This window comes from Podarcis liolepis (genome assembly GCF_965112155.1).
Source record: "Podarcis liolepis genome assembly, chromosome: 10".
Lineage (NCBI taxonomy): Eukaryota > Metazoa > Chordata > Lepidosauria > Squamata > Lacertidae > Podarcis > Podarcis liolepis.
In genome coordinates this window covers 63,266,331-63,283,857 of record NC_139562.1, presented here as the reverse complement: position 1 = coordinate 63,283,857, position 17,527 = coordinate 63,266,331, and the positions used below count along the sequence as shown (strand labels likewise).

General features: G+C 41.5%; 1 protein-coding gene across 2 annotated transcripts in view; it reads right to left on the bottom strand.

Moving 5' to 3' along the window:
- Window positions 1-635: 635 nt before the first annotated feature.
- TRABD (TraB domain containing) overlaps window positions 636-17,527 on the bottom strand; it is a 34,292-nt gene continuing 17,400 nt past the window's right edge. Inside the window, exons 6-10 of one of the 2 annotated variants that reach the window (XM_083463738.1) lie at window positions 15,325-15,435; window positions 13,165-13,304; window positions 8,397-8,569; window positions 6,135-6,246; window positions 636-3,713 (exon numbers count right to left, since the gene is read on the bottom strand). In XM_083463738.1, coding sequence (XP_083319864.1) covers window positions 3,536-3,713; window positions 6,135-6,246; window positions 8,397-8,569; window positions 13,165-13,304; window positions 15,325-15,435 — 714 coding nt within the window. In that variant the 3' untranslated portion in view covers window positions 636-3,535. Of the gene's footprint in view, window positions 3,714-6,119; window positions 6,247-8,396; window positions 8,570-13,164; window positions 13,305-15,324; window positions 15,436-17,527 lie in introns of both variants that reach the window. The other variant, XM_083463739.1, reaches the window with a different exon arrangement.

Sequence of the window (17,527 nt, the reverse complement as noted above, 5' to 3'; positions counted from 1 at the left end):
AAAGTGCAAGATCCTTCTGTGCAATTTCTGTGAAATGGGTATGATGTGGCCACTTCGTACATGATGAATGCCTCCTTTTGCTATTGGACGGCAACAGCATTTCGGTGTCTGTAAAATCAATATTGTGATCTTCAGCAGCAGCATACCACTGACTTCTCATGGTTCAGTGTAAGGTTGCTGCAGACAGGTGCCTCTCTAACTTTTGTTATACCACACCCCACAGCGCAGCTATTTTGTGATGGGCACGCTCAGCACTCTCAAAATTCAAAATGTGCCCACTAGCCCAAAAAAGTTGGCAACCCCTGCATTACACTAGAGCTATGTTTGAAATAGGCTTATAGAATATGCTGTATCACCACAGTAAAAAACAAGGGACTTGATAATTCACTTTTTATTACAAGTTGGTTTTGCATTTTTCAGGAAGTAAAAAAAAATCTATGAATCATCTTTATTCAGCATCCATGGGGCATATTTAAATCAGGCATTTTCAGTTAGGTCAAGCACTAAGAGGCATTCAATATATATCAAATACTGGTAGCCCCATTCAATTGCATTGTGCAGAAGTCTTTGGGACATGGAGTAGCATATTCTCATTTCATACACTCTTGAAAGAACACACACACACACACACTGAATTGGTAAATATGAAATGCTAGCTGATGGGTAGACCTTTTATTCTATTTCTCTCTTTTTTGGCATATGGAAATACATAGAATACAGTATGCCTCAAGTCCATTGTTTAACATTAGTCCATTCAAGCTTAAGGCTGACTCTTGCCATTCATCTTGTTTTTTGTAACTCTTGTGAAATTTACCTGAGTATGAATACTTTAAAGTAAACATAATACAGTTAACCTACAAAATGGGACTGGAGGAACACAATAAAGAGAGCCAACATATTTGGTAAGATGTAAAAGGTAATTTAATAACTCATTCAGCTGATTATCTAACAAAAAAAATCATTGGAAACCTTTTAAAAGGTAAAGGAGAAACCATCAAAATAAAAATAATCATTTCAATTGTTGAAAAGTTGCTTATAACATGGTACTTTCCAGCTCACTCCTTTTTCTTCCAAACAGTTATCAGGAAAGCAGTATAAGTGGCAAAGACCAATGACACAAACCTTTCTCTCTTGCATCTTGTGTTGAGCTGTACCTGTAAAAATCAACCTGTGCACCTTCCTCCCATCATTTAACAAATTTCCACTTTCTTGCGGATAAGGTATTCAAGAGGTTTGCCTACGGAGGGTGTGTGGAAGAGTATCCCAACTCAAACCAATTAATTGTATCAATATACTTAACTGTTGCGGTTCCAGAGCAAATTGTCTCAAGTGCTATTAACAGGCAAGCACCACCATTTATATTTTTTTTGCAAGATTTAATTGCAATACATGAAGCAAAAACAAAAAAGCAGCATCAAATTTCATTTAGGGATTATTTGTTTTCATTGATGTTGGGGAATACAATCTGTTAGGCCCTGTAAATCTATCGCTTGAATTTAGTTAAATAAAACTTTGGAATCCATCATAAGTCCCATCAAAAGATGTAGAATTCCCCACCAGCATCATATCATCAGCAAAAATACCAAAGAAGAAGAAGACTATAGCCTCCTTTTGGTAAGAAGCAAGAACTAAACCCAGGCACAATCATTACCCAGCTAATTGTGCATATTTCCTGTTTATCTCCCCTTCCCCGCAACTGGACCTAAGTGCACTTATCTGTGCTGCATTATGTCCAGTGAATGGAAACTTGCAAAAGAGCATTTTGAAAGATAGGCTGTAACGGTATTAATCTGGAAACGTTTGCTTTGCTAAATATGCAGTCAGGTTGTGGACTATGTCAGCGTTTAGTTTCTGCTCCTCAAATGCCACCTTCTCTAAAGAAGAGGGAGCAGGGAAGACTAAAGTCAGAAATTGTCTTTACTCCAGCCAATGGACAATTGCATAAAAGGCAAAAGGCTTTCCACGGGATAGATTAACAACCACATTTTTACGATTAATATTCTGTTGAGATGGCAACAAGCAATATGCACTCCAAGGCAATCTTAAGGGCATATAAATGCCTACAAAACGTACATGACAAAATGTTTCTTTTAAAAAATGTGTATGTTAAAAAAGTAGAATTGTTGAAAAGGACGCATAAAAGCTACACAAACAAAACCTAGGTAGTTTCAAAAAATACTGATTGAAATCTGTTAAAACAACATTCCACTGATTTTTTCTTTTAAATCAGCATTTTATTACATTCCACTGGAATTGTGATAAATAGCTTACACGGCATCCGAGGGAGGGTAAATGGGTAAATACGACATACACAACAGTTCCAGATTTGTTTTCCCCCAAAAGGAGAAGTGAAAAGTCATTAGTAGGAGGGATAAGAGTCTCAATAATTTTGCAGTACTGAAATTTATCCTGACAAGGATTTGGTTTACTAATTATCAGTGACATTAATCTAACCTAGGAGGAACTGTGTGTCTTGTAAACATAGGAAGTTACCCAACAACAACTTAAGGAGAGAGAAAAAAGAAGACATATTGCAATGTTTCATTTGAGACAGAGAAAACCTTGGGAAAACCTCCAAACGACAAAGCACGATCTTGCTTGTCCTTCCCCGACTTTCCCCAGATGATTCTGAATTTAAAGACATCTGGAGGGCGTCAGGTTAGGCTAACCAAACATAAGGACTCTTGAATGGAACTTGTGAGCTTTCCATTAAAAGGGTTGGGGTTTTAAAGTGATCCATTTTGGCGGGATACAATGCTGAAGGCAACTTTTTCTTCTAAAAAAAGTAAGGCTTGTAAAAGATATGTAGAGGTTTCAACGATAGCAGCCAGCACGTTTCTGATATTTCAAAAGCTTTTAGCAGTTTGTCTTCTTTTAAAAAAAGCCACTAAGTATAAAAGTTTTCCAGTAAGAAGAGGTCCTTCTAAATCATCTTATAGGTGCTTGGCACCAGGAAGGATAGCCTGGTATTTATTTACCTGTACCGAACGCACACATACTTAATGGGCCACTGTGCTTTCTAATAAGAACACAACTAGCCTATGGTTTGTTCTGTTCCTCTGGGGGAGAAAACAGATCATGGGACACAATGCACCAGGAAGTTCTCCTGTGCCAGCTTCAGTTAAATAAACAGCTGCATCTTTGTACAGTCTCATTCGTTTCAAAGGTGCTTGCATAACGGAAGTTTCCAGTGAATTGTGTCCAAGGATACTAGATTCTATGTTGTTGATCCATTATAACACCATCTTTATAAATGCACTATATACACATAAATAGTATGATATATATGTGTACATACTTTAGGTACCCTATACTGGCATGTCATTTTATGCTGCCCATTTCACCAGGTTTGTGGGCAAATGCTTAGGTCGCAGCTGGTGTGGCGTTTAGTACTGATCCACTGGTTATGCTTCAGGCTCAGAATCAAATGAGACCTCTGGACAGAATTTGGTTAAATTTGACAAGTCACTCCTTTCCAACCTAGTTTTACGTATGTTAGATCTTGCCCCAGCTACTTGTAGAATCTTCTTCCAATTCAGTGCTGAGGCTTGACATCTGCCAGTTTCTGAAGATAGTTCTGTGCAACGGGCATGGAGAGAATAAACCGAACTGTCCTTTTCCCCATCCTATAGCAGCCGTAGCCCACTAGTCCAAATACTGTGGCCTTTAGAGCAAACTTGAGGATTTTACTTGAGGTTGATGGAGGCGGCACACTGGAAAAATGAGAAGGGGGGAGGAGAGACTTACCATCCACCTATGTTCAAATAATTAATACTAAACACTACTTGCTCAAACACTAAAATGCCTGCAGCAACCTTTATTACTTTGGTGGGAATCCAGTATGCATCATGCAGCAATATGTGTGTATTGTTTAATTGTGCCAATGTAATAGCTAATGAGCTTACACACACACACACACACACACACACAACCACCACCACCACCACCACCAGAACAGGGCCATTTTGCCCTATTCTGACCACTTATCTTTTGGGTAACAGCATACATGATACAGTTCAAACATTACCAATTGCTTTAAATGAAAATAATCTTCCATGGATCAGGCCCTGAGCTAACACTCCACATCAGCAGTATTTGTTACATACATCTTACGATTTATTTATACTATTATGGATTTGATTTTTGAAATTCTTTTCATTTTACCATGAGTCTTGCAATATATAAAAACGATTCCGTAAAATTAATTGATTCATGCATCTTGGAGAGGAAATCACAGATGGATTTTTCTTGCACAGCTACCTTCATCTAAATGGTCATTTATTAGCTACATTCACATGCCATGTCAAAACTGTATTTAGCATGATGAGAACTGACTGCAGATAATGTCAGGCTCTGGATTCCACCCCATCATTCTTAGGTGTGGCAGCTGACGCAGGTGGGGGGTTCGAAAGCTTTCAGTTCTGCTTTCTACTAATTACAGTTTAACTTTCCATTCAAACTCTTAATTCCCAACTTGTTAACAGGAGCAAGAGTGTGCTATTGCACTTACATTCAGATTGTGAGCTTCCTAGAGGCACCTGGTTGGCCACAGTGGAAGACAGGATGTTGGAGCAGGCAAGTGTTTTGGCTGATCATCTTATGCTCTTATAATATAATCCATGACTTGAAGTCCGTTTGTTTCAAACAAAGCATGGCTAATGTTAAGCTACAGTTTAGTGGTTCCGGTAATATGACAAGCTGCGTTTAAGGAAAAACGGAAGTGGAAGCCTTTATTCGACGCCAAAACGGCCTCGTTCACATGTACCGTATTTTTCGCTCTATAGGACGCACTTTTTCCCCTCCAAAAATTAAGGGGAAATGTGTGTGTGTCCTATGGAGCGAATGCAGGCTCCTTGTCTTCAGCGATAGCAACGTGAAGCCTCCGAAACGCAGAGGGAGCGCTCCTTCCGTGCTCCGGAGGCTTTGCGTTGCTTTCGCTGAAGCCTGGAGAGCGAGAGGGGTCGGTGCGAACTGACCCCTCTCTCTCTCCAGGCTTCAGAGATAGGCGCCTGAACCTTCGGAGCGCAGCGCAAGTTCCCGCCGCACTCCAGAGGCTTCAGGTTCCTTTCGCTGAAGCCAGGAGAGTCTTGCAGGAGGTCCTGCTGTGCTCGGAGGCTTTGGGTTCCTTTTGCTGAAGCCGGGAGAGCAAGACTCTCCTGGCTTCAGCAGAGAGGGAGAGCTGCGCAGTGCCCCTTCAGCCAAGCGGGAGGAGAAATGGAAGGGGCTTCGTTTCTCCTGCGGCTTCGCCGAAGGGGCACTGAGCAGAGAGGGGGAGAGTTTTTTTTTCTTGTTCTCCCCCTCTAAAACAAGGTGCGTCCTATGGTTGGGTGCGTCCTATAGAGCGAAAAATATGGTAACTCCAAGCCAAACAATGGTGAAGTATGAATGGGCAAGCAGGATGGTACATAGACTAAAAACCTCTCTGCTTTGCTCCTGCTACGCTGCTGGTGGCTAAGCCGTGGTTTGGCTTATGGTTACATATGAACTGAGTCTTGTTGTTCGTCTCCCCCAAATGAACCACAAACGACAAGTCAAGATGTAATCTTGGTTACAGCTTGCAGTTTGTTTGGCTTCTTCCCATCACTCTTAATAGTGACTCAGCATGATGTCTGAATGTCACCATTATATCTACTTGTGGTAGTTTCCAGGTTTATGGTTCTGTAACAGGAACATTAATTTTTATGATGCACTTTTAATTATTTTCATTGAAATATTCACCCCAGAGACCCTTTGGGGGGAGAAACTGGGTGCTCTCTTTTCCCGTTTTATTTATACAGAGCATCAAATCTCAACCTTTAGATCACAGGAAACAATCTGTATCTCAGGCCTCGGAACTGCGCAGATAAAACAGAAACCCCAAATGCATAGCTACTTAATCTTTGTTTTCAGTCATTTGTTCCGTAGGGAAAACTGCACAACAAGCTTTCTCCCAAATACTCATTTCTCAGAAGATACTTCCTGCCTAACCAAGGACATTTTAGCATTGCCCGAATCTCTGGGAATTCACTTTTAGTGTCATTAGCAGTCTGCCACTATACCTATTCACTGCCTTTTGTTTACCTCCTGCCCCCAGGCTAACTGCAGAAATCATAACATATAAGGAAGATGACCAAACCTACCAGAGAGAGAATTACCTCATTATTTCCTGGATGTTCAAGTCTGTATTCCAGTTCTTTTCGATCCCAGGCACGTGACCCATTCCAACCACCCCAACTACAATGGACGGGACGCATCTTCTGGGTTCAGCTGAGACGGCAGAAGAAACATAAACAAAAAGTTCATGTTCAATGTGTTTATTATATTTACTACCACTATTTTTCGGATTCTCTTCAGCCACAGCTCTCAAACAGAAACAAAGGGATACAGTGGTAAAACGGAATCCGTTCCGGAAGTCCGTTCGACTTCCAAAATGTTCGGAAACCAAGGCATCGGGTTCCAAAGAATGTTTGCAAACTGGAACACTCACTTCTAGGTTTGTGGCGTTCAGGAGCCAAAACCTTTGACTCGCAAGGCGTTCGGGATCCAAGGTACGACTACAGAGTGAACTACAAACCAAACCACAGCAGGCTGTTAAAGCCTCTGTAAAAACATAACCTAAACATTTACAGAGGATAAGCAACTTGAAAGAGTGCTTGGATGTATTATTGCTACACACTGAATAAAATAAAATAACTCAACATATTCCTACAGTTCCAGAATGGTTAAAAATGAAACCTGCCAGGTGACTTGCTATTCAAGAAGTTACTTCAGGAATTAAGAGAGAGAAAAGCCCAGTTTACTGAATGCCTAAGTTATTTTTTTTAAAAAAACAACAACAACAGGAAGCTGCCTTATACAGCGTCAGACCATTGGTCCATCCAGCATTTTTGTCTACACCAGGGATGGGGAACATCTTGCCCTCCAGATGTTACTGGATTCCAGCTTCTATCAGTCCCAGCTGGCACTCCCAATTGCTATAGGGAATGGGAGTTGTGGTCCAACAATATCTGGCAGGCCACAGAATTCCCATCCCGGCCTACACCAATGGAGACTTCCCGGAAAAGGATAATTCCCAGCCCTAACTGGAGGTGCTGAGAATTGACCTAAAGAGGTTCTGTATGCATAGAACACACTCTGCTCTTCCACATTATAATAGTGCTTTAGGATAAGTTGCGAGGTTCCCTGAGAGTTCAATGGAATCATTTGAAAATAAAAAAATCTGTTGTTCACATAACTAGGGGTTATTTCTTCATCTCCCTCACTTGCAAGGTAAAACAACTATCTAATCAACAAGTGATTGGTTTGATTATCTGCACCCATGTGCCATCTTCCTATTAGTTTAATGCAGGCATGGCCAAAATTGGACCTCCAGATGTTTCGGTACTACAATTCCCATCATCCCTGACTACTGGTCCTGTTAGCTAGAAATGATGGGAGTTGTAGTCCCAAAACATCTGGAGGGCCAAGTTTGGCCATGCCTGGGTTTAATGCATTGATCAGCTGGTAAGTCAGAACCCACCTCTGACTGACAGGTTCCACAGTAGCCCTATCATAATACAAACACATGGTGCAAAATTCAGAAGTGTGCCCCAATACGCCACGTTTGGGCTAAAATATGGTCTTGGATTTGAAAAAAGCTAAATACTAATTTAGCCAGTTCTTCTAACAGGAAGATTATGTAAAGACGTATGACCCCTTTATAAAAGGTACATAGAATTCCTAAATGGACAGTGTCACCTCTCTCATTTCAATAATCCTGCAAATCAGAATACTTTTAATTCCCATTCTGCAGATAGGCTGCAATATTGTGCCCATTCGGATGTCTTGCTATGTTGGCAAAGTTACTTAAATTATGAAGACAGAGTCCAGAGAGTCTTGGCTGAGGAAACTGAACAAAACCGTGTATAATTTGAGGGGAAAGGAACAGGGAGCTTTTGTCTTAGTTCAAGCAGGGAAATGAAGCATACAGAGAAAAATTCCCTCATACCTTCACAGCCAATTACAGTGGGACCTCTGGTTACGTACTTAATTCGTTCCTGAGGTCTGTTCTTAACCTGAAACTGTTCTTAACCTGAAGACCACTTTAGTTAATGGGGCCTCCCGCCGCCACCCCACAATTTCTGTTCTCATCCTGAAGCAAAGTTCTTAACCTGAGGTACTATTTCTGGGTTAGCGGAGTCTGTAACCTGAAGCGTATGTAACCTGAGGTATCACTGTAGAGCATTTGCTACCTCAGTGAAGAAAAAACTTAGCAACCAGGCAGAGTGGCAACACCCTCTTGGCTAGTTGGCTAACAGAACTAATCCCTATGTTGCACATTAATCTACAAATATGTGTCTAGATTTCCTGAGAGGCAGCATAGTTGGAGAACCACACCGATGGAGGAGTGCAATTCCTAGTCATAAATGTTAATTTACCTTCAGATGCACGAGGTAGTTCTGTTCGCTTTGCAGCTTGCTTCAGCATGTAAGTCAAGTAAATATCTCTTTCTGAGACGATTGTCCGATGAAGATCAGGAAACTCGCCAATCATCTCGGCCATCATTTGCTCCAGCAGATCCTTTTGTTTACACTTCTCCACATCATCTTTACTGAAACAAACAGTTTCAACGTCTACATTATGCTCTCAGTGATAAACGAAAGCAAAAGGAGAAAGAATAATAAACCGAACCAATGCCCTTCGAGCCTCAATAATGCCAAAAATTGTTTGTTTTTTTAAAAAATCTCGATGGATAAAGGCAAGCACAAGGAGGGATTTCTCCACTCTTTCAACTTACTATTTCTTACAGAAGAAGCCGAAAGTGTAACCTGTTATTGCTGCCTGTCTCAACAGGCCAGCTACTAAAGTAGAAGGTAAGGGTACAGTCTGGTATAGCTACTAGCCTTCAGCAAGTTGGATTTCCTGGGCTTATTGCAAGTGAAATAACTACAGAGCTGATTGGTATGTTAGATTCCCATGAAAAACTCCCAAGTGACTTCCACTCTGAAGGTACTGGGGAGTGTGGGTACAAAGTTGGTTACTTGAACCCATCCTCAACGAACCTACAAGCACGTTTGGAACAGAACCAGGACGTGTAAGTTGCAGGAAAGAAAGTGCTACTTAACCTCAGAATGGGGTCAGCGATAAGAACGGAATTCACAGATTGCTTTTTCTGCAGGAAAGACAGCTCACAAAGAGATATAGCAGCAGCAGCAGCAGCAACAACAACAACAGCAACACACACACAATTAAAAAGCACGGCATAAAAATTCAGTTTAGAATTTGGCACAAAACTCTTTCTTCCCAAGGAATCAATTTTCATTTCTGAAAAAACAAACAAAAACAAATTGGCAGGCATCTGCGCTGCAAATGCAGTGGAAAGAAAAAGCAAACCGGTTTTGTTAGGCCTTTCACACTCAAGTAGTGAGTGGGATGTATGGATGTGCAAAAGCATATAAACCTCATTCTAATTATAACATGTTAATTCCTTGGAGGGAGAGAGAGAGCTTCAGCCTTGCTCTGCTGTTATAGCTATGTTGCGCTTCCACCTTGATGCTGCCGAAACACAACAGCAGGAGCACAAAAAGCACCTTTTAGCTTGTCAAATAGTCTTCACTTGATAACAATTCTTCCAGCATCAGCTTAGTCCAACTTAGTACTAGGGGACAGCTTCTAAGCATATTCCCAGTTTGATTATTTCTGAACATGCAGCTCATGATCTTTATTACATTTTAACAATAGCCAAGTCTTAAAGCACTAAACCGTGTCTAAAAAATGCACCTCTACTCCTGTGATAGTTGAACTTTTATTGTTAGTCACCCCCCACCAAAAAAACCCCCATCTGGTTTAGTTGATTCATATTGCATAGTATTGTGGCGTGTGGGTCTTTTTATCTGTTTTGTTGTATTCTCTTTTCCTAGGAGTAACCCAATCCTGGAAAATTATGGTGGGGTGGGTGGGGTAACCAGTACAATAAATAATAATTAAATCTGCAGCCAGAAATGAGACAGACACTTGCACCCTTAGGCGATGAACATGAATGTGTGAATTGACCCTAAGTGTACAAAACAGCCAGAGACAGAACTTCTGTTCTGCACTTCTTTGAGCAAAATTCACACCATGATGCATTTTCTGTGTTCAAGACAGGGGGGATATTTTCTGCAGGATCTTGCTATTTTGAATTTTTTAAGTTCTTGGATAAGATCCAAAGGTACACAGCTGTAACATTATTACTCGGGCTACCCACATAGAGGATAGCAAGGCAACCATGCCCCCTATTTTAAATATTCTTCCGTGCTCCGAGGTTCAGAGCAGAATCAGCCGAACCCAGTGGTGGTCAGGATTATTTATTATGTAAACAGTTTTGGGTTAGCTTACCTAAATGACATATTTTGCAATGCAACCCTATGCATGTCTACTCGGACGTAAGTCCCAATGAGTTCAGTGGGGTTTACTCTCCACTGAGAGATAAAAGAACTGCAGTATTGCTTATTCCCACCCACTACCCATTGCTCTCAACTGACCAACTGTTAAGACACAGACTCCACCTGTATTTCTGACTACTACGAAGTATCTTAAAGTGGAGCGCCACTTGAAACTGTATACAAAGGTGAAAACGTACAATAATGGGTCACAAGTTGATCAACCCTGGTCTTCCTTGCCTAGTAGATGTACAACAATACGTCTTGTGTTAGTAATTCACTGCCATGCAGTTCCAGAAGCAGCTACGGTATCTCCCACTTGGGGAGTATTCCAACTCCTTCTGTTCTTATTAGGCTCCCGGTAAGCCCTTATGGAATATCTTTTGGACTGCAGTCTCTTTTTGGATGTGTTTATTTTCCCTAAATGCAACACTTCTGAAGGACACAAAGCTACCTTGTTTGCTCCAGCCACAGCCTGAAACAGGTACACTATTGCCTTCAAATGTAGGGGAGGAAAAGCAGTGCAACTATATTACAAGCGGAGGCAATTTCTTGTGGGGGCTCCATCCCCCCCCCCCATGTTGGCAGAGTGCATATAAACATGCACAGCCCCATTACGCCCTCTTCTGGGTGGAAAAGGACCCATGCACCAGCGATCGCGTGTCAACTGGACGTAGTTAAAACGGTCGCTGCCTCTACAGTGGTACCTCTGGATATGAACGGGACCCGTTCCGGAGCCCCGTTCGCATCCTGAAGTAAACGCAACCCGTGTCTGCACGTGTCGCGATTCGCCACTTCCCCGCATGCATGTGATGTCATTTTGACCGTCTGTGCATGCGTGAGCGGGGAAACCCGGAAGTAACACATTCTGTTACTTCCGGGTCGCCGCGGAGCGCAACCCGAAAGCACTCAACCTGAAGCACTCAACTTCAACCCGAGGTATGACTGTATTGTGGAAATAGTGCATTCTCTCCGTCAATCTCCCTGCGGGCCACAACTTAACAACTGAAGGGCTTTCCTAGCATAAACCATTTGCACAGGGGGGAAGCTAGGCAAGAAGGAACTGGGGGGTCACCCACCCAGCACTGGGGTAAAAGCCACTTAAATTGCACAGTCCTCCCTACTGGGAGGAAAACCCACCCAAGGATTCTCTCCTCCATTTTGTGTACCTGATCTATTCTGGTATCTGCAAGACATATGAAGTTGTCTTATACTGAGCTACAGAACCCTTGCAATGTTCTTGCATATAAATGATGCTAATACACACAGTTGAAATATGCAACGCGACTACAGCTCCTTTTCTCTCTCAGTCTTTTCTTTTTTTCACAGCTCTGTAGTGCCTGATATTTCTCAAACAGCCCTTCTTACCAAACACATTGCTCATTCTATTGCAGACAACGAGATCCTCTTGGGCGTATGACGGTTGCAAATGGTAGAAACCTACTGCTGCATATAATGCGATGTTTCATACACGGCAGCAGAAAAATAGCGCTGCGAGGCACTGAATCACACCGAAATGTAAACATGCAAAGAACTGCTTATGGTAAAAGAACATCTCACTGCTGCTGCTGTGATGGATAAAAATAACCTGAAAATTGCCATGACAGAAGCACTTGTATTAGAAAAAAGCTGTGTAGCCATGCATGAATGTATCGAATAATTCACTGACTACCAACACAGCGTAAACAAACCCTAGTTACATGCTACTCCCTCGTAGGGCGATGGCATGATGACTGGGGAGTGGGCCTATGCTTTCAGCCCCACCAATTGCGTTCAATTCCAATTATTATTACTATTATTACTATTATTATTATTATTATTATTATTATTATTATTATTTACACCCCACCCATCTGGCTGGGTCCCCCCAGCCACTCTGGGCGGCTTCCAACAAAACACTAAAATACAATAACCTATTAAACATTAAAAGCTTCCCTAAACAGGGCTGCCTTTAGATGTCTTCTAAAAGTTATTTTTCTCTTTGACAACTGGTGGGAGGGTGTTCCACAGGGTGGGCGCCACTACCGAGAAGGCCCTCTCCCTGGTTCCCTGTAACTTGGCTTCTCGCAGCGAGGGAACCGCCAGAAGGCCCTCGGCACTGGACCTCAGTGTCCGGGCAGAATGATGGGTATGTGCAGGAAGCCCTCACCTGTAGGTAACAGTGACCAGTTGGGTGTAAAAATAAAAGGTAAAAAGGTAAAGGACCCCTGGATGGTTAAGCCCAGTCAAAGGCGACTATGCGGTTATGGCACTCATCTCGCTTTCAGGCCAAGGGAGCTGGCGTTTGTCCGCAGACAGCTTTCCAGGTCATGTGGCCAGCATGACTAAACTGCTTCTGGCACAACGGGACACCATGATGAGTGCAAGAGCGTACGGAAATGCCGTTTACCTTCCCGACACAGTGGTAAATATTTATCTACTTGCACTGCCGTGCTTTCGAACTGCTAGCTGGCAGGAGCTGGGACAGAGCAACGGGAGCTCACCCTGTCGCACGGATTCAAACGGCCAACCTTCCGATTGGCAAGCCCAAGAGGCTCAGTGATTTAGACCACAGTGCCAACTGCGTCCCTACAGTTGAGTGTAAAGGGGTTGGACGGGAAGTTTGCTGTTGACAGGAGCTGAAATCCGAACAATATCCAGAGAGCCTCTAGTCTACTGTTCCAACGGTTGCCCTTTCTTTTGTTGTTATTGGCACCAGAAATATTTGCCAGCGCCATCAGAAGATATACCCCAGGGTTGCCTCAAGTCTGAGCACCCAACCACGAGTTGCCACACTCATTCCTACCTGATTGGGTCAGAAAGGAAGCAGAGGCCCCAAGCAAGCTTGACCTTTTGCCAGAAAGAAAGTGCAGCAATGGCCCTCTTGAAGGTCACCGGGATTGGCCTGTCCCCAAGATGAAATTTGCAGAAAGGTACTTTACTAGCCTGCAAGATGAATATGCACATTAGCGATTAGTCAGCATTACATACAACAGGAGGCTAAGGCACTACACAGGGTGTGTAAATAACAACAACAACAACAACAACAACAACAACAACAACAACAACAGCAAATCATTTTCAGTTTAGCTATCGGTCAATGCAGGCTTCTTGCACAAAGGTTCTTTCAGGGTTCTTTCAGGCTATAAAGCTGGTTTTCAGAAATGGTTTGGTTTCTCTTAGAGAAATTGTTGAAAGCAGAAGAAAAAAGGGACATGAGTAGAAGTAGCAAAGTCTTCAGACTTCTCTGAGATGTAACAGTGTCACTGTCAATTTCTGGGCACAATTCAAAGTGCTGGTTATAGCCTAGAAGGCTTGGGGGCAGGCTACCTCTGCAATCCCAGTTGAGATCTTGTCCTGCCAATGGAAGATGAGCGTTTGGGCAAGAATTCAAGACAGGGCCTTCTCAGTGGCTGCCCCCAAACTTTGTTGATGTTGGCAGGTAAAACCGTTGTATCTCAAGAGGTGTTCAGATTACTGAGTGGATTTGTCTTGTTTTGCATTTTAATCGTAGTGAGTGGTATCTTACTAAGTTTGAACTGAAATTAACGAACTAATGGATTTCAATGGGTCTACCCTGGGTAAAAGTTGAATACCACTCAACTTGTCTAACTAGTCGACAGCTGTTGTCTAATTTTCATCTTCTCTAATTTGATGATTCTTTGCTCGTTACTTATCATTTACACTAATTACTGCTTATACTTTATTGACTGGTCTCCATTTTGCTATGCATTTCATTGCTAACTCTCATTAACCACATTTTACATGAAAAAGTGTGGTAAAAATAATAAATAAGAGGTTACGGGTTGAAACTTATCATGGCAGCATTTACAGCTATATTGAATAATCACAAGTTACCAAAGCAGATCGGATACAAGAGACTCCTCAGACTAGCATGGCTAAGAAAGTGTAAGTGTTGTAATCACAAATCAAATGCAATTTACATGGACAATTCACATGAAAAAAAATCAAACTCAATCAGTCAATCCATATAAGTTTATTGTTCTAGCTAAAAGCCATGACAAACCCACAGAAGCAGTACCAATAAACAATACAGATTATAATCCATAAAGATGAGCCAACAAACAAAATTATCAACTGATTTGAGAAAAATGTTTTAATATGCAGTGAGAAAAAAACGCTTTAATATTGGCCAAGGATTATGGTAATAGTTCTAACACCTCTCTCAAGAAAAATAAATTCAAATTTATGAGATGATTTGCGCGATTATTGACAGGGGGAATCAGACAAAATTTGTTACGTACAACAGAATTGTTCACAGATGCTCACCCAACTTGAAAATATTTAAAGGCTCCAGGATGGAAGCCAGAGGAAGGGCAGCTGTTAGTTCAAGGGGCTTCCTTCCCTTCCCCCCCCCATTGCACCCCCAAATCTGGAGGTTCAGAACAGCATTGTAGGAAGAGGAGATGGGGGATTGAAGCAATCAAAATAGTGCAATGTTGAATTCCTCCCCCAGTTTCCCCCTTATGGAAACATAAACTTTATCCACTCTCACCTTTTTTTGTTTTTGCTCTTAAAGAGAGATGTATCTGGCTTAATTGCTATCTGACAATCTATTAGTCTAGCAGCTGAGACATGGGACAAAATGAATCACACACTCAGTTGTCTGATACGTTTATAGTTCCCTCAGCAGTCGCAAAGGATACCATTCATATTACAGCTTTCATTATGTTTTGTCAGCGTTAGACAATCAGACAGAAAATGGTAGATGGGAGGCCCAGATTTTAAAAACCAGATGTTCTTTGAACCGGTAATTATTATTTTTTTCCAGATTTTGATCTGTTTTTAAGAGACAGAATACACCACAAAGAATTTGGCCCAAGTGAAACCCACACCGGTTTCTGCCGTTGCCAGCTTCCCACAAGTCACTCAGCGTTTTTTAGCTCAGGGGCGAAATCGCACACAAAATCACACACTTAAAAGAAGAAAGAAAGGAAAGTCTCACCTCTTTGAAAGCCTCCCTGAACTCTCCTCCGGGAGCCATTCCCAGCTGTTCTGTGATATGTGCAGAGACTTTCAGTAGCAGCATTTGCATCAACCCAGACATGACTCCATTCTATCATAAGAAGAACCATTAAAAAAGAACGAGTTAACCTTTTACAGATTACTAGAAAAGACAAGATGCACGGTGCCATTAATAGCTGTGATGAAACACAGCTGGCGAAGGAGTAAAACACCAAGTCCGCCTCTGGGAGCTGATTTATTGCTGAACACAAACCCCCTTATTTCAACAGGATCGTTGCTAAGAAGCCTTTTAGACATCTGCTAATTTGTTTCTACAGAGTAGAAAATAGCACTAAATTAACCCGTCTGGCGGCGTAATATTTATTATTTCTACCCACCCACCTCTGCCTGAGAGAAGAAAGTGATTTAAGTATGCAAATAGCAAGGGTAATTCCTTGCATAGGTTTGCAATTAAAACAGACTGGCATAGACTTATTTACCTATTGCATAAAAAAGGGGGGATTGCAACATTTGAACAATTTAGAAGCACACACACACAGTACAAACAAAGCTTTACACTGAAAGTGTAGAAAATACTTAAAGCATGTACGTAATTGTTTCAGAGATGAGGGTTTTAAAAATTATTTTTAAACCTGTCAACTCAGCTAGCCGAGGAAGTATATCCAGTGGTACCTTGGGTTAAGTACTTAATTCATTCCAGAGGTCTGTTCTTAACCTGAAACTGTTCTTAACCTGAAGCACCACATTAGCTAATGGGGCCTCCCGCTGCCGCCGCGCCGCCGGAGCCCGATTTCTGTTCTCATCCTGATGCAAAGTTCTTAATCTGAGGCACTATTTCTGGATTAGCGGAGTCTGTAACCTGAAGCGTATGTAACCTGAAGCGTATGTAACCCGAGGTACCACTGTAGATGCAAGAAAATCTCATGTCATGTTAGTTCTTGCTATTCCTGCAACTAAACAGCCTTCCCACTGTGTCCTCCCTCACAAGCAGATAATCACTGGGTACCAGCCTCCTTACTTAGTTGCCAAAAATGTACATTTGGTTTCAGTTTGATATTTACAGAAGACCTTTTTGCCAGATATCTATTATCTACTTTTACACAAGGAATGTGGAGGGTGTTTTGGAATATTAAGCAGGTGACTGTATTGGATAAAAGCATTGGACAAAGTACCATATCTTTTAGGTTCACACTGAGAAATATGCTGGAAAACAATTCTAGCTCACCCCTGGAGAAAAACTAGAAACTCCTGTGTTCCTGCTCTCTTTTGTGTGGCAGAGTTTATGTCGCAATGCTGTGAAAAATGATCCAGGAAGGAGAAACTGTCGCTTTCGTGCTGAGCCACAAGTCAATGCCTAACCATTCTCCTCGCTCAAACTTAGGCAGTAGTTTTCTGTTAGGCAGACGGCTTTCCAAAATGCCAACAGATCTGCTCTCAAGCAATGGATGTTCCCGGGACAGACAGAAACATTTGCAAGGTGAAGTCTTGCTTGCCAAGGGCACTGAGGAACCTTCATGGTGTTGAAGATGTGCAACACACATCAGTTGTAATTTTACAGCTTTCCTGACTGTCCAAATCCTTCTGATTTCTGAAATCTACTGTACATAGGACATAACCCTTTGCTAAAAACAGAACGTGATGCCTCGCTTTGGCCGTCTAAATGTCTCTCAGTTGCATGCAGAGTTCCTCTGTGAATTGCAGCTCTGTGTCTCCCAAGACCTCTCCGCACCCTTTACATACTAAATCTCCTGGAGCATTTACTAAATTAGTCACCTAATTTTTTATTTATTTATTTCTAAGTTGACCTCCTTTGTAATGTTTTATTTTGAAATCTTTAAGATAACATTTTAGTTTTCTGTTAATTATGTTGCTTTGACTGTATACTCTATGTTTGACTTTCTTCAGAAATGCTTGATTCTGAATTGCTTTATTGATGTTTTAATATGTTGTAAACCACTTTCAGATTTTTCTTTAAAATATAATGCGATATAGAAATGAAATAAATAAGAATTGTTTTTTTAATGTTATGACTTTTTAAAAAAGAAAAGTATTATCCTGCAGCAAAATTAGACATAAATAAACAAATTTTTAAATAGAAACAGAGATTATCTGAAATAAAACAATAGAATATATAAATTGACTAAGTAGAATGGCAATTGTGATATTATCACTTGCATATCTTC